Source organism: Camelus ferus, chromosome X, assembly GCF_009834535.1.
Source record: "Camelus ferus isolate YT-003-E chromosome X, BCGSAC_Cfer_1.0, whole genome shotgun sequence".
NCBI classification, from domain to species: domain Eukaryota; kingdom Metazoa; phylum Chordata; class Mammalia; order Artiodactyla; family Camelidae; genus Camelus; species Camelus ferus.
In genome coordinates, this window is record NC_045732.1 from 41,099,758 (window position 1) to 41,122,711 (window position 22,954).

Sequence of the window (22,954 nt, forward strand, 5' to 3'; positions counted from 1 at the left end):
CAGTTTGGTTGTGTATCAGTTTTTTGTGTTAATTATTATAGGGAATTTATTTTTTAAAGTACTCATTTAGAATATAACAGTTAATTCTGACTTTTGAGGGGAGGGATGGGAGGACAAAAAGAGGGAAGAGTGATTTTATAGCAAGCTGTGGCCTGATGTTAACAATTTTTAGAGCATGAATTTGAAATAATTTTGAGGTCCATTGTAAATTTTTGTGTGCTTACATAATATAAGATACTTGATTTGGTAATATTTCTCTGTAAATCTGAAAGCCTAGATATCTTGTTTTTCTATATTTATCATGTGTGTCAGGCATCTTTAACTAACTCTTCTTAAATAATATGAGCATAAATGAAAATTTCCATTTTAAGAGCATAGGGTTTCAGTAACTTTTTTATTTAGTAAATTGGTACATATGAAGGAAATCATTTTAACTTTAATTTTCAGTTTTGAAAGTTGCTATAATATTCTAGGATAGAAGTTTAATGGCCTGCTCTTTTATTTATCTGAGGCCTAAATAATATTTTTAAAGAAAGTGGAAGGCTTAATTCCTATGAGTTGAATACTTCAGGTTTGGTTTGGTACTATTAATGGTGTGGTACTATTAATGCAAGTATACATAGCATTCTATTTTAAATTACTGATTTAGTCCATACAGGAGACTCCAATGGTATAAACAATTGCTCCAACTTACCTAAATTATTATCATTTTGGTTTTCCTCTTTTTGTCTCCATTAGGAGATGTCCCCAGATGCTTCACTTCCAGGGGATCCAGAGGTCTATCCTGCTGCTGTGTCAAGCGGTGGAGCCATTCATCTGCAGGCAGGAGGTGGATATTTTGGCCTAAGCTTTACTTGTCCTAGTCTCAAAAATCCTATTAGCAAGAAATCCTGGACTCGCAAATTAAAAAGCTGGGCATACAGGCTACGGCAGTCAACCAGCTTTTTCAAGAGATCAAAAGTCCGTCAAGGTAGTGTGCTTACAGTCAGGGACATAGACTAGGTAACATCACTTTTCATTTACTTCTGTTTCTTTTTGTTGTTGTTCATACACAAATCTTGCCACTTTTTCCACATAGCCCATGTATGTGACACGTCCCATTAATGTCATTGCCATTTTATTTTTCCTTTTGTAATTAATTTGGTTTTAAAGTATTCATTTCATATAGATATTAAGTCTTGGGATAAATCTTGCAATGTCTGATTTAGAGTTAGGGACTTCTACAATGTTGCTTATTACATTAACACTTTTTAATTGTCTAGCAGGAGTTAAGCTTTTTCTACTTTTCTTCATTTTTGGTAATGTAAACAAATTTAGTCTTAACAAACAATTTTCTCCTTTCTGCTTATAATTTGGCAAAACTTGCAGTGGAAACAGAAGATATGAGATCAGCAGTTGCTCCTGATCCCATCCCTCTGACAGGAGAGTCCGCAGCTGATACTAGGGCTTCAAGCAGATGTAAAGCATTGAGTGGATCATTTCAGCGGGGTCGGTTCCAGGTTTGTATCTTTGGTTGAATCCTTATCTACAAGGGCATTATAAAAGGCAAGGGCATTGAAGATCTTGGTCTGTAGATGGTAATTATATAAATACAGATCATTATCATATTTAATTTATTCCTCTTATATGTATCCCCTCACCTTCTGTAGCCATCCAGTAAAGGTGAGTCTAAAGAAATGGGGATTTTAGTAGCTGGAAAAGAGCACAGAAATGGTTCATCACTTTTTGGTTGGTGGTTGGGTCATCTTTTTTATAAATCCAGTTTCATTTCCCTTAGAATCTCAGCAACTTTATATATGGAATTAAAATTTTTAATATTTAAAAAAATTAAAGTATAGTTGATTTACAGTATTGTATTAGTTTCAGGTATACATATGGATTTTTTAAATTGTGGAATTTTATGTGAGCAATATGAAGCCAACTCTCTTTACAAGAGGCCCAATTAAAAAACTTTCAATATGGGGAGTATAGGTGGGATTTTTAAGTTTTGGTATTAGCAATGTGTGTACATCACAGCAGGCCATCCAGTTGTCTGTACCATAAGTTAATATTGAATTTCTTTGTGGGTTTACTCTTTGGTTAGGTGGAGCCAGCCACCTTTGCCTTTTTTGTATTTCAGGTGATCACAGTTCCTCAGCAGCAGTCAGTGAAAGTGACATCTTTTGGAATAGAACACACACCAGCATTCAGTAAAATGACAAGCCAGTCTAGTGAAGAAGCTTTACCCTTTACTGAAACAGCAAAGTCCCAGTTGGTAGAAATGGAACCTACCATACACAAGCCACAAACTTCACTTTCTTCTCAGAAGTTACCAGTTCTACAGGAAACCATTAAAGAAGAAAAGAAAATTCCCAAACAAGCTGATAACTTCTCATCTTTCAGTACAGCTTGTGAGACTGATATATCTTTGATAACTCCAGAAAAGGAATTGGAAGAAAATTCAGCCACAGGAAGTAGCATGCAGTCAGGATCTGAACTGTTGCTTAAAGAGAAAGAGATACTTACTTTCGGGAAACAGCCTAGCTCTGATGGTGAATTTTCAGCCACTCTTGCTGGCACAGGGAAATCAGTGGTAAAGGCTGGTCCAGAGAGAGAAAAATGTTTACCACTCCATGAAGAAAAATCCTGTGTTCAACCACAGAGCTCACTCTTCTATTCACCATCTTCCCCAATGAGTAGCGATGATGAGTCAGAAATAGAGGATGAGGACTTAAAGGTGGAGCTTCAAAGATTACGAGAAAAGTAAGGACTTTATCTTCTGTTGAAAATCTGATTGTGCTGGGTTTTATAGAACTAAGTATTTGACTGGTAGCTAATTGAGGATTGGTGACATTTTAATGATTGAACAAAAATTTATGATCGAAAACTACAAAGATAGCATCAGATCCCACAGGCTAAGGGCCCTATCCTACAAGACTTCCCCCCTTCAGATGCCTATCAGAAATCCAGGTAGTTACCTGTTACCTATGCTTCTGACCAACTTGTTATAAATCAGAGGTTCTCACGAACCTCTTCTCAGGTTTGATTAACTTGCTAAAATGGCTTACAAAACTCAGGAAAATTTTCCTTACTGGATGATTGGTTTATTATAAAAGGATACAACTCAAGAACAGGCAGATGGCAAGATATAGGGAAAGGGGCATGGAGCTTCCATGGCCTCTCAAGAGTGCCACTTCCCAGCACCTCCAAATATTCACCAACCTGAAGCTTTCAGAACCCCTGTAGTTTAGGAATTTTTATGGAAACTTCATTACAGTAGGCACGATTGATTAAATCATTGGCAGTTGGCAATTAATTCAATTGCCAACTAATTCACTCCAGCCTCTTTCCCTTCCCCAGAGGTAGGGAGGGGAGGGGCTGAAAGTTCCCACCCTCTAATCACCTGGTTGGTTCCCCTGGCAACTAGCCCCCATCCTTAGGGGTTATCCAAAACTCATTTCATTAATATAAATTCAGGTGTGATTCAAAGTGGCTTGTTTTGAATGATAAGACTTTGTTATTACCTTTATCACTTTGGAGCTATTGCAGGAGCTGGAGCTATTTGAGGGCCAAAGACCAAATATAACAAAAGATCCTCCCATTGCTCTAATCACTTAGGAAATTACAAGGATTTTAGGAATTGTGTGCCAGGAATAGGGACAAAGACCAAATACATGTTTTTTTTATTATAAATCATAGTATCAAAACAGTAAAAAAAAGAAAAAAAAAAGCACACAAAACAAACAATCTCCTGTTTCTCATGCCCTAATCTCATTTCTCAGAGGCAACTGCTGTGAACTGTTTGGTGCATATTGTGCCTGTCATTTTTCTATGCATTTATAAATATATAGTTTCTGCATTTTACAAAAGTTGGATCATAATAAATGTTATTCTACAATTTTAGGAGTTAACATTGTCTCTTTATATTCATGTTTGAATATTCATGTATACCAATAATCTTTATTCCCTATACACTAGAGTAGCATATAGCCATTTAAAGTTTATTTAATTTTTTCTTAATTGGCATTTGTTTTATCCCATATTTTGCTTATGTAAACAATGTTGACATAAACATCCTTATATTTTTTCATACTTAATGTGAGTATTTTTATAGGATAGATAACCTAAAAGTGTAATTGCTGGGTTAAAAGGTGTGTACATTTAAAATTGTCATCCAGTGTAAATATATCATTTTATATACCAAACAAAAATATATGAAAATGCCTGTTTTCTGACTCCTTAACAATATTGAACTGGATATTACTGATCCTTTTTATTTGATTCCAATCAGATGAATTAAAAAAAAAATTTTTTTTAATTGTGTTCTCCTAGTTAGTAGTGAGGTTGTGCATCTCGTATTTATTGGCTACTTGTGTTTCCTCTTCTTTGGAGTCATCTTTTCTTATTCTTTCCCCTCTTTTCTATAAAGTTGTTTCTTTTTTTCTTACTAAGTTTTAGAAGCTATTTATACATTCTGAATATTAACCTTTTACTATATGTTACAAATTTTCTTCCTGTTTATACTTGCAACATATAATAAAGAAAAATTAATGTTATCAATACTATGTGACTATACTATATTTAACTTTTTAATTGTTTTTCACTATATTGAAATTTTTGAAATTTGGTATCAGTTTATTTAACTTTATGTCTCATTAGTTCAATGTTGTACTTAGAAAGGCATTTAACATCCTGAAATTGTGAAAATATTCTGCATTTCCACATTCTTAAATACCTTGTTAAACTTTACTTATTTGTACTGGTGTAGAGTTCTTTGGCTCATCTATATGGTGCCAGTGCCATTAAAATGCTTTCTATATAATTTTCATTCAGACACATTCAGGAGGTGGTAAATCTTCAAACCCAGCAGAATAAGGAGCTGCAGGAGCTCTATGAACGCCTTCGGGCAATTAAAGATAGTAAAATCCAGTCATCAGAGGTTCCTCTGACACCTGCATCACCACGCAGACCAAGATCTTTCAAGAGCAAACTTCGAAGCCGTCCCCAATCCTTGACACATGTGGACAGTGGCACAGTTGCTACAGGTAAATCAGTCTTAAAAGTGATTAAAAGGAACTGGTCAAAGGTCAGCAAAATTAGAAAAATAATGATAATATATTTATTTTTATCAAGCTAAGATGGTTTAAAGAGGTGTATATTATTCTGAGATTCTTTTCTACCTTTTTGGTGCTAAATATTCTTTTATGAAATAATGGTGAGGATAGATGATAGAGTTTGGAAAGCAGATGAGTATTTTATGTTTTCATTTGGAAAATAAATACTGGGAAGCCCAATTTCAATCCCAAGAATAGTTTTTGAAATGTTAGCAGTCGGTGGGAACTGCTGGTCTAGCATTTAGAGTGTTGATGAGTTTGTTATTTTAAGATAATCTTAAAAATATAGTCATGTTCTATCTGATGAAAGAGATCTTTATTTATTATGAGAATCTTAGAAAAATGTACATCTTTAATTTGTAAAAAGAGAGGATCAGTCTCTACTTAACTATTAGAGAAGTTGTTACTCAGGTCAGACTTCCTTGGTTACATGTACATGGTCAAGGTGGGGGTTGAGGATGAACTGCAAGGATAGATATGAGATCTTAACAGAATTTGTAGTAGGCAGAATAATGCCTCCCCTCCAAAGAGGTCCATGTGCAAATCCCTGGAACCTGTGACTATGTTCAGTTATATTACAAAGGGTAATTGAGGTAAAGATGCTAATCAACATTTAAAAATGGGGACATATTCTGGATTATCTGGGTGGGCCCAGTGTAATAATCACAGGATCCTCTAAAATGGAAGAGAGAGGCAGGAGAGAGGGTCAGAGAAAAGATGTCCCCCTACTGGAGCCAACGTTGTGGCTAGACCAGCCCTTGTGGTTTTTATTATGATTGCATGATGCACCTCAGCAACAACCATCAGGGAACTTTGATAAAACCAGGTTTATTATTCACAGGTCCTGGGAAATACACATCATACCTGGGGCCACACAGCAAGAGGTTGGAGGAGCAGGGGGAAGCATGCACTAGAGAGCAAGAGTGCACAGGAGTAGAGGTTATTCCTTATTGGGATCGAGGATGGAGAGCCTAGGGTTTCACAGGTTCACTCTTTATTGGTGAATTTGAAACACGAGAGCAGGAATTAAAGTACAGGAAGAGAAAAGCAGGATCACTCAGTTATCAGTTATCAAGGTCAACCAGAGCTTTCTAAAAGGGTATAACTTCATGCATTGGGTGGCATGGCTCTTTGTCTAGTTGTATAGCTGGCAGTGTGTTTATTTGATATGGATTTCTTTGAAATGGATACCTCAGCAATCAAAAGCTTAACGGCAGGCACTTATAATCAAAAACGTTAATTGTCAGGCACTTACACTACACTGCCTCTTTCTAATCAACCATGGAATCTCATGGTAAAAACATGCCTTTTGAGACTGCTTTTTTGACTGGAACATTGTCTTTGAGATTCTTTAAGTTATTTTGTGTTATAATAACTTGTTCCTTTTTGTTGCTGAGTAATATGCCATGGTGTGGATGTACAACAGTTTGTTTATCCATTCACTTGTTGAAAGATATTTGGGTTCTTTCCAGTGCTGGGTTTTACAAATAAAGCTGCTATAAATACTCATGTAAAGCTTTTTGGGTGAACACAAGTATTCAGTTCATTTGGATAAAATACCCAGAAGTAAAATTGCTGACTCATATGGTATGTATATTTAATTTTTTTTCTTTTAAACAATTTTTATTTATTTTTAGGGGGGAGAGGTGATTAGGTTTATTTATTTTAGTTAAGATACTGGGGATTGAACCCAGGACCTTGTGCATGCTAAACATATGCTCTGCCACTAAGCTATTACCCTCCCCTCTATATTAAAAATTTTAAGAAACTTTGAAACTGTTTTCCCAAGCAGCTACATCATTTTCCATTCCCATCAGCATGTATGAGACTTCCATTTTCTCTGATGCTCTTCAGCATTTGGTATTATTGTTATTCTTTATTTTAACCAATCTAATAGGTATGTGGTAGTATTACATGGTGGTTTTAATTTTCATTTCCCTAACGAATTAATAATGTTGTATGTTTTTTCCTTATGCTTATTTGCTATACATATATCCTCTTTGGTGAAGTGCCTATTCAAGACTTTTGCCATTTTTTGTATCCTGTTTTTTAGAAGAGTTTATAAAGAATTGGTGTGAATTCTTCCTTAATTGTTCGGTAGAATTAAATAGTAAAGCCATCTGGGCCTTGCTTTTACATATTAGACGTTTTTAAGACACAAATTCGATCTCTTTGCTTGTTATGTTAAGATTTTTTTCATCTAAAATATCAAATTTGTTGGCATACAGTTGTTCATAGTATTCTCTTAAAATCCTTTTTATTTCTGTATGATTTATAGTGATGTCAGCTTTTTCATTTTTTTATTTTAGTAATTTGAGTCTTCTCTCTTTTTTTCTTGGTTAGTCTAGTTAATGGTTTGTCAATTTGGTTGATCTTTTCAAAAAAACCAACTTTTAGTTTCATTGAGTCTCTTTACTTGCTTTTCTTGATTTCATTTATTTCCATTCTGATCTTTACTATTTACTTTCCTCTACTTACTTTGATTTTAGTTTACTCTTTAAAATTTCTCTAGAGTAAATTCAATGAGATCCATACCTAGACACACTGACTTTCATCAATTTAATTATGCTTTGCATAGGTATGGATCTCATTGATACTTTTTTCTGCCCCTTTCTCTTTATTGTTTGGGACTCCCATTATATTATGTATATTTTGTCATGCCTGATGGTATTCCACAGGTCTCTGAGCCTCTGTTTATTTTATTTCATTCTTTGTTCTTTCTGTTCCTCAGAGTAGATTTCTGATTCTTTCTCTTGCTCACTCAAATCTGTTGTTGAGCCTTTCTGGTGAATTTTTTGTTTCAGTTTTTATACTTTTCAACTACAGAATTTCTATTTTTTTAAAATAATTTCTATCTCTTTATTGATGTTCTCTATTTGGTGTGAGACATTGTCATCATACACTTTCTTTTAATTTTTTTAGACATAGTTTCCTTAAGTTGTTTTGAATACGTTTATAATAACTGATTTTAAAGGCTTTGTCTACTAAGTCCAAAATGTAGGCCTCCTTCAGGATGTTTTTGTTGACTCCTTTTTTCTTTTCTGTATATGTGGCATAATTTACTATTTCTTTGCATGTCTCTTAATTTTGGGATAAAACTGGACATTATAGATAATATATTGCAACAGCTCTTGAGTCAGATTCCTTTCACCCCCTTCCTCTGTGGGGCCAACTGACATCCTTCAAAGTCCAACAGCCCCCATTTCTGGGTTCTCAGATGTCTGCTTGTGTTCCTTCAACAGATAAAGTACATTCTTTACTGGTCATGTTTGCCCTAACAAACTAATAGCCCTAGGTAATGCCTAATCTCACAATAGCTCAGGCTGGTTTGTTTCAGCCTACCTTATCAGAGTCATAAACCCCACCACCCTTCATGGACCCTAAACCTTTCACCTCACCTACAACCAATCAGAGACTTGTACACATCAGACATCTTGTGACCCTACCTTATAAAAGACCCCAACAACCGACCCTCAGTGCTCACGCAGGCACCTCTCGCCTTCGTGGCCCACTGTTGTCTATGACAGTGTACCCTAATAAAGTCCTTTACTATTCTTCTCCTTCATCTCTGGTAAATTCTTTCACCAACCCGTGTCACTGACTGGCCGCAGTTGTGTCCCACAACAACCAAGGTTTGTTGTTGCTGTATTTTGCTTATTATAATTGTTAATATTTTTTTGTTGCTGCTTATTTGTTTAGTGATTTTCCTTCACTAATTCTATATTCCACGAGTTCTTTGCTCGCTAAAAAATTTCTAAAAAATGTGTAAAGCCTGGTATGCTAGGGTTCACTCCTGGGCCAGTACTTGTAGTCGTGAGCCAATGATTGGTTGGAAGATTTCATTAAATGCCTTGTCTTGTTGCTTTTTGCCAGGGAGATCTCTGTGAGAAGGCACATGTTCAGGCTTCAGTTTGTAAGACACCCTTTGAATTTACTTCCTGCTTGCCCAGAAACTCAAGTTCAGCCAGAATTGAGTAACTAGTCCTTTCTTCTTTCTCAGGTCTGTCTTGGCATGGCAAACATTTACATTCTCAGGAATATATCAGAAATTTTCAAAGTTTCCTATGGTTATCTACTTGTCCTAGCATTACTTTTTAATTCTAGACCAGGCTCTTGTTTGCCCCAACTGAAATCACAGCCTTAGGCTTCTGAGTTGTTGCCAGCACTTTCCTATTATTTCAGTAATGTCTTGGAGGTAGCCTCCTACCCACTCCCCACCCCTCATACTCATGTCTGGGTGGGCTGAGCTGAGGTCTAAGTGAAATCAAATATTCATCACACTGAGAATAGAGATTTTCCCAGGTTGCTGCAAGTTTAGACAAAATAGTGACTGTACTCCAGGGATGATGCTTTTAAGGCAGCTCAAAAAGAGTTCTGTTCTCCCCATTGTCTACAGTGCTGCTGGCTTTTGGCTACTACAACACTGAGCTGGGGAGGAAGGAGGGATGGGAATTGCTACAAGTTAAAATGCCACAGACCTCAGTAGTTTGTCTTGGATAAATGATTTTTATTTTGTTCTGTGTCTTTGGATAATTGTCAGAGTTTCAAAATGGTTGGTTTTAGTTGTTTTGCCCATATTTTCATTGTTTTAAGAGCAAGTTTACCTAAGCCCGTAGGCTGCGTTTTTTGAAGGCATTCTCCTTCCTCTTTTTCTATTTTCTGAAAGAGTTTTTGTTGAGTTAGTATTACTTCTTTAAATGTCTAGAAGAATTTCCCATGAAACCATGTGAGCTCAGAGACTTTTTGGGGGAGGTTTTTTAGCTTCAAATTCAAATTCTGTAATAGTAGTTACAGGCTTTTGCAGATTATAAATTTCCTATTGGGTGAGTTTTGGTAGTTTGTGGTTTTTGAGAACTTGGTCTACTTCATCTAAGCTGCTGAATCTTTGTGTTTAGAGTATTTCATTACTATCTTTTTAATTTCTTGAATATTTATAGTAATATCCTCTTTCATTCCTGATATTTGTAATTTGTATCTTCTCTTTTTTCTTTGTCAGTGTTGATAGATATTTACCAATTTTATTGATCTTTTCAAAGATCGTTTTTGCTTTTATTGATTTGCTTTATTGTTTTCCAGTTTAAAATTTCATTGATTTCTGCTCTTTATCATTTCATTCCTTCTGCATGCCTTGTTTTTATTTTGCTTTTTCTAGTTTCTTAAAATGGAAGCTTAGATTTTTGATGTGAGACCTTTCTTTTTGTAATATAAGCATTCAATGGTATAAATTTTCCTATAAGCACTAATTTAGCTCCATCTATTAAGATGTTTTAAATTAGGTTTTATTTGGGGGGGGGATAGTTTTAGATTTACAGAAAAATTGTTAAGCTAGTAAAGAAAGTTTCCATGTACCTGACACCCAATTTTCCCAATTATTAACATCTTATACATAATTATGGTGCATTTGTCATCATAATAAACCAATCTTGATACATTCACATTATATCCATTTTCTGTCCCAGGATTACATCCAGGATACCACATTGTATTTAGGGGTCATGTCTCCTAGGTTTCTTTTAACTTTAACAGTTTTTGCAGAATTTCTTTGTTTTTGATGACTCTGACAGTGTTGAGGAGTACCCGTCAGTTATTTTGTAGAATTTTGTTTTTGAACACATCTTTACTTACTGGTGTTGGGGAGGGATAAATTTTCCTCTGTCCTAAGTTCCTCTGGCTGGTCTAAGGATTAAATTGACATGAAACAGATTAATAGGAGAAAAATCAAACAAAAGTTTAATAACATGTATACATGGGAGAGATCCAGGAAAACTGAGTAACTCACCAAAATGGCCAAAGCCCTCACCTTAAATGCCATTTTTAGCTAAGAACAAAAGAAGATGTTGGGAATAGTGGTTTGGGACTTCAAAGGGTAGGAAGGCAATTCACATGGAGAAGGAAAAGCAAACGTTTGCTGGGCCATGTAGATACAATGGGAAACCGAGTGGACTGATCTTTAGTCCTGCTTAGAGTTTCCCTCACCACACCTAGCCCTTTTCTTTGGAGATATCTCTGGTGATGGCTCTATCCTGGAAACAGGCCCTCTGTCTAAATTCTTTTAGGCAGTTAGGGGGAAGGTCAAAGTTTGTTCCCAGGTCTTTTGGGCTTTGATTGTTTTCAGCTTGAAATAATCCACAAGCCAAAGAGATATTTTGGGGTGGCAAGTTTTGCTCCCCTCCACTGGCACCAGAAGATTCTCCAAGCTTATCTTGTGTATTTCCTGCTTCAGTCCTAGAAGCCATCATTTCTATAAGGAAGCCTAATTCATTTTATTCTGGAATATATTAGAAACCAAGATCTGGGTGCTTGGTGTGCAATCCACATTGGTTGTATAGCTTTCTTCCCTTGTTTATCTGTAAACTCTCACTCCAACAATGAGAGGCTCTCACCATCCTCTATTTATTTAATTGTTCAATTCCAGTATAAGGTATAGTGGTTTCAGAATTACTAATTTATAACCCAGTGAGAAACACCTCTATCAACTAGAATGCAGTGCTTATGGGTAGTTTCTTTTGCCTTTAGTATTATAGGTATGGCTCTTTTCCAAAGTTACGTAGGTCAGCACTTGTTCCCTGACTCCTTTATGTGACACGGTTCTTTTATACATTTGTAATATGGTTAGATTCTTTTGTCACATTCTGCATTCCATCCTGGAATCCCTTGAACCTCCTAAATGAATTTTTAAATTTTCATACATTAAAGTTGACTCTTTGTGCCATGAAGTTCTATGTATTTTGACAAATGCATTCCATCCTGGGATCCTATGACCTCCTAAATGATTTAGAATTTTTTTCACACATTAAGGTTTATTCTTTGTTCTCTAGGATCCCCAGTGTTTTGATATGTTGAATTTTGGGGGTTATTTTCAGTTCCAATTTTTTTCTTATTTCCCTTGAGACTTTCTCTTTGTTTCATGGTTTATTCGGTAGTGTGTTGTTTAATTTCCAAGGGTTTTGAGATTTTTCTTGTTACTTCTGTTACTAATTTGTACTTCAGTTTTATTATGATCAGAGAATATATTGTTAGTGGTTTTGATTTCTTTCAATTTGTTCAGGTTTGTTTTATGACCCGGGATATGGTCTATTTAGGTGAATGTTTCATGTGCATTTGAAAATATCGTATACCCTGTTGTTCTTTAGTAGAGTGATCTATAAATGTCAGTTAGATCTAGATGTTGGAATGGTATTGTTCAATTATTCTATATCCTTGCTTATTTGCTGTCCACTACTTCTATTGTTGACTGAGAGAATAGTGTTGAAGACCCCAGCTGTAATTGCAGACTTGTCTCTTTCTCCTTTTAGTTCTGTCAGTTTTGCCTCATGTATTTTGAGGATGTTTTGTTAGTTACATATACATTTAGCATTATTATGTCTTCTTGGTGAATTGAATCTCTTTTATCATTGTGTAGTATCCTTCTTTACTCTTTGTTATTTCTGCTTGCTTTGATATCTGCTTTGTCTGATACCAGACACTCATTTCATCTTTCTTTTGGTTAATGTTTGTATGGTGTATCTTTTTCATCCTTTTAGTTTTAGTCTGCCTATATTGTTATATTTGAAATGAGTTTCTTGCAGGCAGTTTATGGTCATATTGAAAAAATCCATTCTGTTACTCTCTGTCTTTCAGTTATTCTTAAACCATTTACATTTAATGTAATGATCTATATGTTTGGATTTTGGTCTACCATATTTTAAATCTATTTTCTGTTTATGTTTTTTATTCCTTTTCTTCCCCTTTTCTACCTTCACTTGGTTTATTTGAATATATTTTTAGTATTCCATTTTAATTTATCTATTTTGTTTTTTCTTTATTTCCTTGTATATTTTTTGTGGTTGTTCTAGGGATTATAATGTACATATTTACCTTTTCAGTCTATTTAAAATCAATTGTTTACCACATCAAAAGGAGTGTTGAAAACTTACATCCATATAGGTTTCGTCCTTTATAATTGTCTTATGTATTACATCTACGTCTATGGAAAACTACATCACACAGAGTTATAAATTTCATTTTTTCTTGAGTTTTAGAACTCAAAAGAAAAATACATTTACCCTGATATCTGTTGGTCTTCCTTCATTTCTGCTTTTTCATATTTCCTACTTATATAATTTCTCTCTGTTTAAGATCTTTCTTTAGCACTATTCTTTTAGAATAGGTCTGCTGGTGACAAATTCTATTAACTTTTTTTTATCTGAGAAGGTCTTTTTTCACACCTCATTCCAGAAGGATATTTTTGCTGTATACAGAATTTTGGGTTGACAGTTATATCTTTTAGCATTTAAAAAAAATTATGCCACTTCCTTCTAGCTTCCCATGGTTTGTGAGGAGAAATCCCTAGAAATTTGAATCATTGTTTTCCTGTATAAAATGCATTGGTTTTCTCTGGTTGCTTTCATAATTTTTTTCTTTTAATTTTCAGCAATTTTTCTATTTCAGTTTCAGCAAGTTTTATGTTTGTAGGTATGAGTTTCTTTGTGTTTATTTCTGTTTTGAGTTCAGTGAGCTTCTTGAATATGGTAGGCTTATGTCCTTTGTCAAATTTAGCAAACTTTCAGCTACTATTTCTTCAAATATTTTTTTCTAATCACACTCTTTTTTTCATTCTCCTTCTAGGACTCTGATGACTCAGATTTTAGATCTTTTGCTATTGCACTGTAGATCCTTTAGTTTCTGTTCATCTTTGTTTTTCAATCTTATTTCTCTGTTGTTAAAACTGAATTTTCTGGGAGTTGGGGGGATGAGTGAAATAGATGAGGGAAATTAAGTGGTTCAGACTTCCAGTTACAAAATAAATGAGTCACATGAGGAATATAGTCAATAAAAATGCAGTATCTTTGGTGACAAAAGTAGTCAAAGGTACAAGCTTCTCGTTATAAGATAAATAAGTACTAGGGATATAATATACAACATGATTAATATAATTAACACTGCTATAGTTATGTATGAAAATTGTTAAGAGAGTAAATCCTAAGAGTTCTTATCACAAGGAAAATTTTTTTCTTTTATTTTGTACCTATATGAGATGATGAATTCTTCACTAAACTTATTGTGGTAATCATTTCATGATGTATGTAAGTCAAATCGTTATGCTCTACACCTTAAACTTATACAGGCTGTATGTCACTTATATGTCAATAAAACTGGAAAAAAATTGAATTCTGTCATCTCCTTTCTGCTGTTGAGTCCATCCAAGGAGGCTTTTTGGGGGTTGTTGTGTATTTTTTGATTCTCAAATTTTACTTATAAAAATTTCTCTATATCTGTTTCTTTGTTGAGACTTTCTATTTTATCATTGGTTTCAGTAGTTTTCATGATTACCTATTTGAGCATTTTTATAATAGCTGCTTTAGAGTCTTTCTCAGATAATTCCAACATCTGTACCATCCTTGAATTAGTATCTGTTGGTTATCTTTTCCCATATGAGTTGAAATTGTCCTGGTTCTGTGTATGCCAAGTCATACTGAACATTATCTGGACATTTTGAACATTCTTAGACTCTGGTGTCTTTTTAAAATCCTATGTAGACAATGTTGATATTTGTTATAGGAGGTAATTGACCCAGTTATTTTTACCTTATGAGTTGCAACCTGTCTTCTGTGGTCCGTTGTTCTAATGTCAGTTCAGTTACATTGCCTCTGTGGTGTTCCTTGGACCTGCTCCACATGTGGGTCTCCTAGTGGGTCTCAGCCTAGGGATGTTGTCTGTTAGTTCAGTATTCATGTCTTCAGTATGCTGAATAGTATCAGATTCGTGTATACACAGCTGAGTAGTAAACCCAGGCATTCAAAAATAACTTTCCTCAGCTACTCCCTCCCTGCAATACCTCCAATACTTTAATTAATTAATTAATTATATTATTGTGGGGGAAAGGTAATTAGGTTTATTTATGTTTAGAGGGGTTACTGGGGATTGAACCCAGGACCTGGTGCATGCTAAGCATGCACTTTACCACTTGAGCTATAAACCCTCCCCACCTCCAGTACTTTTTGATTCCCATTGACTTTTTTTTTTTGTTCCTCAGCCAGAAATCTGAGATTGTTGTTTCTCTGCTCTCTTGTGCACATCTACCACTGTGCACACGTTCAGGGCCAAGCTTTGGGAGACTAGAGAGCAATAAAGCAACAATGATTGTCTTCACTTTCATGGGACCATAACTCCACTAATCAGAAGTGGGTGGGTCATCTTTCTCAAGAGTTTGGCTTCCATGAGCTTCCATCGTGGCTGTGGACTCTGCCACTACAGGATTGCTTGGGGGCTTGGGGAAAGAATACATAAAAAAGAAGAAGAAAATAGGTGATTTCTATATGAGAATTTTAGAAGTTCCCTTTCCTATTTCTCATGCCAAAAGTAGAAGATTTCCTCTGGAGAGCTCTCATTTAATACCCCAGTACCCACTTTCAGGTTAACCATGGGATACTAGACAGGAAATATTGGTAAGCTCACTGTCATTTTAATGGTACTCGAATTTTGGTCTTATTCCCTAGTCACTTGCTACTATTTACTATTCAGAATTCTCAGATAGCTCCTCCATGCATCCTGTCCAGCTTTTATGGATGGACTAAACATGTGAAACCTGTCTGCCCTGCAGTGTGTAGCTGCTGATGTCACTACTCGGTTTTTTTCCCCTAGTTTTCACTTTTAAGCTTGGCTTCCTGGGAGTGACCTCTTTATCTGCAATGTTTAGTGTTCAGCCAGAGACTAATTAGAGGCTACACTTAAACACCTCAAGCCAGTAGGGCTTCCACTTTCTGCTGATGTATCTGTGTGTGCACCAGGAAACTCATTCAAACTTGAGGCCATTTTCTAGTCTGACCCAGCTTTTATTCTCCTCTGGGATCTCTCATGCCTCCTCTCTGCATGCAGGGTCTGTCTGCCAGTGATGTGTGTATGGTTTAGGCCCTCAAGTCTTTGCTGTGCATGTAATGATTTTCCATTCAACCTGAGATATGTGGAGAATTGATCAAGCCTCCTATGGTTGTCTCACTTCCCAGATCTCCCTGTAAACCTCAGGTTAATGGAGTTACTGTTTCTAAAACTCCAAATCAATGGAGTTCCCTGTGGCAACAAAGCCTGTTGTTTTCTCAGCCAGCCCTGTTATGGTTGAATTGCTGGGCAAAAAGAGCTGGGGCAGGGGTGACAGGGGCAGCCTTGGGCCAAAACACCACTGATTGCACAGTTCTTAAAAGTTGAGTAGTTTTCATGAACAAATGCTTCTGATTTTGTTGTATGCCTTTGGACAAGTTCCAGATTGCTGAAATGGTTGTTTTTGAGAGTTTTGTCTAGTTTTACTATTTGCTTTTGAGGGAAAGGATTTGATAACCTCCTCACTCAGTCATTCTGAAAGCCTGAAATTAGTTTCTAGCAGGTAGGAAGGAGAGTAACTGACTATTAAACTTCTGTTAAATTAACTTATTTATTAAAATGTTTAGATTGATTCTTAAGCAGACCTAATATTAAAATATTGTTTCTGTAAGTGGGACCTAATCTTCATTTTCTCTCTGTTTTTAAGAATTCATTGAAGCCAAGTTTGCAAAGATAGGGTATTCCACACATACCTTCTAGTGGTTTTATTACTTCATTGACTATCATCACAGGACCAAGTGATTTCATATTTCTATCTCTAATAGTTCTCTTTCAAAGCTTGCTGTCATTTCATGTTTTCCCCATTTGGCTAGGTTTGGTGGACACACTTGTTGGCCTTAGCACAACATTTTGTAAACTGTCAGCAAAGAGTTAATGGGTATTGCATGATCAAATAGAAAATGTTGAAGTCAATCATATAAAAACCAGTTTTTTCACCATAGAACCTTGTAGATCCTTTAATGTGCTACTAGGAAGTGAGGATTTTCAAGAAGGGAAGTAATATACGTTTCCCAAAACAGTTTTACCACAGAACCTACTTTTCACAGAACACTTTTTAAGAAGCACTGCCTTAACATATATTCAGAGATCCACATCCATCTTCCCTTGCCCACAATTATACCTGTTTTGTGAGAAACTCGAACTGATGCATGATGTTGCAATATAATGGTATCTACAGTGTACATGTCTAGTTAACTTCTAACGTGAGCACTGTGCTAAACTTGTGCAGGAAGGAGTTAACATAGGAGGCACAAGATTGCTATCTTTGGAAAGCCCTGTTTCCAGGGTTGGCCCTTGGCTGGTGTGTAGGGACTTGGTTTCCCTTTCTTCCCTGATAAGTATAGTTTACTTTGCCTAGATTGTTGGTACAAATAATGTGATTTATGCCAAGTACCTGCTTTCTTTCATAGAGTCTGGCATTTTGGTACATGCTAGGCAGAAGGTGCCTAAGTGACCAGTCCCCAGTAAAAACCTTGGGCACTGAGTCTTTAATGGGCTTCCCTGGCCAGAAACTTACCCATATGTTGCTGCATTTTCTGTTGCTGAGAGAAAGGAGCATACCTCCTCACCATAGGAAAAGAGCTTAAGGAAGTCTGTGCATGAATTTCTCTAGATTCCTGTGTCTTTTTCCTTTGCTGATCCTATTCTGCATCCTTTCACTGTAATAAACTTAGCTGTCAGTAAGACTGTATGCTGAGTCCTCTGAAGCCTTCTGTTGAATCACTGAATCCATGAGTGGTCTTGGGAGCCCTGAAACATAATTGCATTACATAATCTCAATTCTTCAAACATCTCTGAAGTAGGTAGAAGTAGATAGGTAGAATCTTAATTCTTCAAACATCTCTGTCTCTTACGGGCAAGGACTCCACAGTTAGTTGGATTAAGCCAACTTCCCTAGGATCTCATTTCATAAGAGAAGGAATCCAAATCTGTCTGACCCCAAAGCCTTGGCTCTTGACTATTATAATGCATTGCCTCCCAATACCAGAAATTGTGTCTACAGTGGATTGAAAGGAGGCAATGAAAGATCATTCAGGGCCATAGTGGTCTGAGACTGCTTCATACAGGAAGTAAGATTTGAGTTGGTCTTGAAAGATAAAAGGACCAGATTAAAATTGTTGAAGTGGAGTGTGAAGAGTATTGTCAGTAGGTAGAACTGCATGATATAAAGGCATGCAAATGGTAAAATGTAAGATTTATTTGGGAGAAAGAGAATATAATAGTTGGGTTAGATGGCGGGTTTACATTACAAGGGATTTTTTCACACTTTTTTTTTTTTAAAGAAACCTTTGGCAACTGCCACTTCTTATCTATGTTATAGTTTGGCATAAGATAATATATTTAATCTAACACATAGTTATGTATTTAAGCTAAATAAATGAGATAGTATATTTGCTGAAGGTTAATAAATAAAATAATGTATCTGTTCTGCAAAGACAACCATGACTACTAAGGGCTTTGCCACCTAAACAAGTTGAAAACCCACTATTGTTAGTATTAAGAAACTATTAAAGTTTGGTGTGTTTTTTTGAGCTGAGGAGTGAAATGCTGAAAATGGCATTTAACTGATATTAATCTGGTGGCAATGTGAAGAGTGTATTGGCTGGAGCCAGGGAGTAAATCTGTTTAGGTCATTGCAATCATAGCAGTCCATGTATGACAGGATTAAGAGCTTAGAGAATTGTGGAAATGAAAATAGATGAGAGAGATGTTATGTAGGATGAATTGTCATAATATGATAATGAACTGGATATGTGTGTGTTTGTGGGGAGAGCCAAAGGATCTGAGTCTGGGCGGTTTGGAGAAAATGTGGCATCTTTAACAGAAATACAATATTCAGGCCAGCTGTCATGCCAAGACCATGACAGGTTTGATTCTAGGTGTATTGAATTGAACAATTTTTTGACATTGAAGTGGAAAAACACATTTGGGAGCTGGTTGTGGGGTTGGATTGAAGAGAGATCAAGATTTGAGATGAGAAAGAAACTTACAGGTGGGTGATTACTGTCTGAACATAGGAATCACCTTGGGGGGAAAACAGGAAAGAACACCAAGGACTGAACTCTGGTTTTATTCATTTCATAAATAAGGACTGAATATTAAAGAGCACCTTTGAAGTTAACAAGTAGTGTTACTACCTATCATAAAAACACATTTGTAGAGGACTTCTTTTAATGTGCATTGGTTGGGTAATTTTTAAAAAGTCTGTAAACTTCAATATATGAATAACTCTCCAATGAAATCAATAAATGTTCCTTCCGTGTGTGAAGCACAGTTAGGCACTGAATAACTTTCAAATAACATTTCTTCCTTCTCCAGTGGCATATTGTTCTTGGTAACTTATGGAAGGTGTGTGTACATAGACCTTTTCAGTTGCCTACTTAGCAGTAGTCTTGCCTCAGCCCCTGTTTCATTTAAATACTTGGTTTGGTTAACAACAACAACAAAAAAAGATACAGAGAACAGAGTAGTGGTTACCAGAGTGGGAGGAATAGGGTGAAGGTGAAGTGGGTAAAGGAGATCAACTGTATGGTGATGGATGAAAACAAAATTTCTGGTGGTGAGCACACTGTAAGGTGTACAGAAGTAGAAATATAATGTAGTACACATGAAACTTACATAATGTATAGATCAATGTTATCTCAATAAAAAAAATACTTGGTGTGTTAATTATTTCTTCCTTCACTTAAGTGGCATCAAGATCACTTGTTCCACCAGATTCATACACAAGAAAAATCCTGATTCGATTTTCCCTTAGTGCAGAAATGTTCTTAAGTATTTTGTAGATGAGTTCATAGTGTCCTTTTTTTTTTTAAGATTCCACATATGAGTGATATCATATGGTATTTTTCTTTCTCTTTCTGGCTTACTTCACTTAGAATGATGATCTCTAGGTCCATCCATGTTGCTGCAAATGGCATTATTTTATTCTTTTTTAAGGCTGAGTAGTATTCCATTGGATAAATATACTACAACTTCTCTATCCAGTCATCTGTCGATGGACATTTAGGTTGCTCCCATGTCTTAGCTATTGTATATAGTGCTGCTGTGAACTTTGGGGTGAATGTTCGAATTAGACTCGCAGACATAGTAAACAATCATGGTTACCAGGGAAAGGGGGTGGGAAGGGATAAATTTGGGAGTTTGAGATTTACAAATGTTAGCCACTATATATAAAAATAGATTTTAAAAAGTTTCTTCAGTATAGCACAGGAAACTATGTTCAATATCTTGTAATAACCTTTAATGAAAAAGAATATGAAAACAAATATATGTATGTATATGCATGACTGGGAAATTGTACACTAGAAATTGACACACTGTAATTGACTGTACTTCAACAGCAAAAAAAGAAATGTTCTTAAGTGAATGACATTCAAACTTAGCTCTGTGCAACAAGTTTTTTTAGAGACTAAAGGGAATGAGCACAAAAATAACTCCTAAAAGAAGCTACATGGGCAAAAATGCTGGCACTAATTTGGATATGTTTCTGGCCATCATCTTTTTATTCCTACCTGCTGACATTTTTCCAGGGTAAGAACATAATCTATAAAGGCTTCAGCTCCAGAGCCTTCCCCAACATTTTTGTGCTATTTGTTCTCTCACAGGAGTTGACAGAGAATTAGATAAATGTACAGAGAGGTAACAGGAAAATGATACTTTTATTATATGCTGACTTGTATGTCCTTGGGCTTTAAGTCTCAGAAAAGTAGGAATTCCAACAAGATTGGTATGTCATTTTGTTACATCATGGTTGCCCCAAATTAGCAAACATTATTTTTATAAAGCTCTTTTATATATGAGAATGTGTTCTACTTAATTCATTAAACTCTTCCTAAGCAATTTTCACTAATATGTTTCCATTTAATTTTTAATTTCTTTGAACATAAGCCTTCAGTAGCTCAGGGGTCATAGAGAATAACAGACTATGTATAAGTAATCATTGAGAATATCATGTTTCTCCTTATTAAGCAATTTTCTCATCCATTTCCCAGTATGTTGCATGGGTTGCCATGGTACAGTGGAAAGCACACTGACCAAATAGTCTGGATACCTGGGTTCTCACTGCAGCATATAACCTCAGCTGTTTACCTCCTGGCTCCCAATCTTTCCATCCAAAAAATAGAACAATACTTGTTGAACCTTCAAAGAAGCTAAAGAAAACTACTTTGAAAGTGTTAATATGGAGGCTTCTTGCATTATCTTTTTACATTTTCCATAATTTTTCACAATTAAAAAAAAGTACCATAACAATTGAGAAATTTTCACATTAACTAAATCCCTGGAGATGTTATTGTGCTTAAATTTCACAACTGTATTTCCTAAAGTTCACTTTAGACCCACTTTGTAAGTTTTGACATGTAAATCAGAGGAATTTTATGAATCTTTTCTGTAAGAAAGATTTAGTAAGGGTGTATAATAATACTAAATAATTTAAAGACTTAGTGCGATGTTCAGATTAGGAAACTTTTCACTGATGGAGACATCTGTAATTGATTTCTTTCATCTATTTGGACATCTTGTGCTCCAGAACTCATGAGGCTCACAAACATCTGCATGTTTCTGCCATTCTAGATACACGTTCTTTTTATCATTAACAAACAGAAATGTTTGTTAAAAAATGAAATGGGAGATTCTGGTTTCCTGAAGCTTGTTGAAAGTCAGTATAGTATATTGAAAAGAGAGAGTTCTTGTCTAGGATTCAGAGTTCTAGGCCTGGCTCTGCTGGTAACTAATTGCAAGAACTCAGGCTTGTCAATTTACTTTTTCTGGGCCTCATTTCCGCCATTATAAAACAAGTGGTTTGGATTGGACTTCTAAGGTTCTTTCCATTTTTAACATTAATTGTTTTCTAACTCTTCTTTCTAAGTATCTGTCTGAGGAAACTGATGAAAAGATTAGGGTTGATACTAATTTTTTGAGATATTATTTATTATATTTGACTTATACCTAAGATGACCATATAATTTACTGTCCAAACAAGAGGAACCTTTTGAGGGTGAAAGGGATGCTGTTAGTAAATACACCAGGGCAACATTTTTAAACCAGAACTGTCCCAAATAAGCTAGAATGTCTGGTTACCTTATCTGTGGTTCTCCATTATTGGCCAAAAAAGAGTATTTATTTATCACTTTGAATTCCTTTCCATGGTTTCTTTGTTTTTTTTCCTTATAGATCCTCTATGTGTGGAAAGTAGTGCAGCGTCATGCCAGCAATCTCCAGCTAGTAAAAAAGGGATGTTCACAGATGACTTGCACAAACTGGTGGATGACTGGACAAAGGAAACAGTAGGAAGTTCTCTTATTAAGCCAAGTTTAAACCAACTTAAACAGAGTCAACAGAAACTAGAGACAGACAACTGGAACAAAGTACAAGAAGTAAGTTGTTTATACCTGATCTTCTTTATTTATGAGAACTAAAAACCATAAAAACTGATTCACTTAGGCCTGTGGTTACAGTCACTATGAGAGAGTGGTGTGACTTGACAGCATAGACACTTTTATCCTTGTCTAAATTCATTATGTCTTTGAGCAAAGTATCTTTTAGACCCTGGGGTCAGCAAACATTTTCTGGGAAGGGGCCAGTTAATATTTTCATGCCATGTGGTTGCAACTACTCAACTCTGCAAAAGCAGCCCTAAACAAGTGGGCGTGGCTTTATTCTATTAAAACTTGATTTGCGAAAAGCAGTGGCAGGCTGTAGATTGCTGACCCTTCTTTTAGACTATTTTATAGCTAAAAAAATCAAGTGTCAAAAAAGAAAGTATATGGAGTGAGGGTTAATTCAATCCTGTGGTACAAGAAGAGTTTGGGTTTTGAAGAAAAGCTATCTTATATTGTACATCAATGTTCTCAGAGCCAATAAGTTGTCTTATGTGTTTAGTATGAAAAAGACTTTTAAAGGCCTTTAAGCTAGAATATTATAAAAGGTACCTTAAGTTTATGGACAAGATGCCTAGTTAATTGCATATGGCCTTAGGCATATGTAGAATGTAGAAAGATGTC

General features: G+C 35.6%; 1 protein-coding gene across 1 annotated transcript in view; it reads left to right on the forward strand.

The window, feature by feature from the left end:
• Window positions 1–22,954, forward strand: part of WNK3 (WNK lysine deficient protein kinase 3) — a 98,951-nt gene that overhangs the window by 70,338 nt on the left and 5,659 nt on the right. The window contains exons 12-16 of the mRNA XM_032474663.1: window positions 739–970; window positions 1,369–1,499; window positions 2,120–2,742; window positions 4,813–5,024; window positions 22,125–22,327. Of these exons, the coding sequence (XP_032330554.1) occupies window positions 739–970; window positions 1,369–1,499; window positions 2,120–2,742; window positions 4,813–5,024; window positions 22,125–22,327 (1,401 nt within the window). The remainder of the gene's footprint in view (window positions 1–738; window positions 971–1,368; window positions 1,500–2,119; window positions 2,743–4,812; window positions 5,025–22,124; window positions 22,328–22,954) is intronic.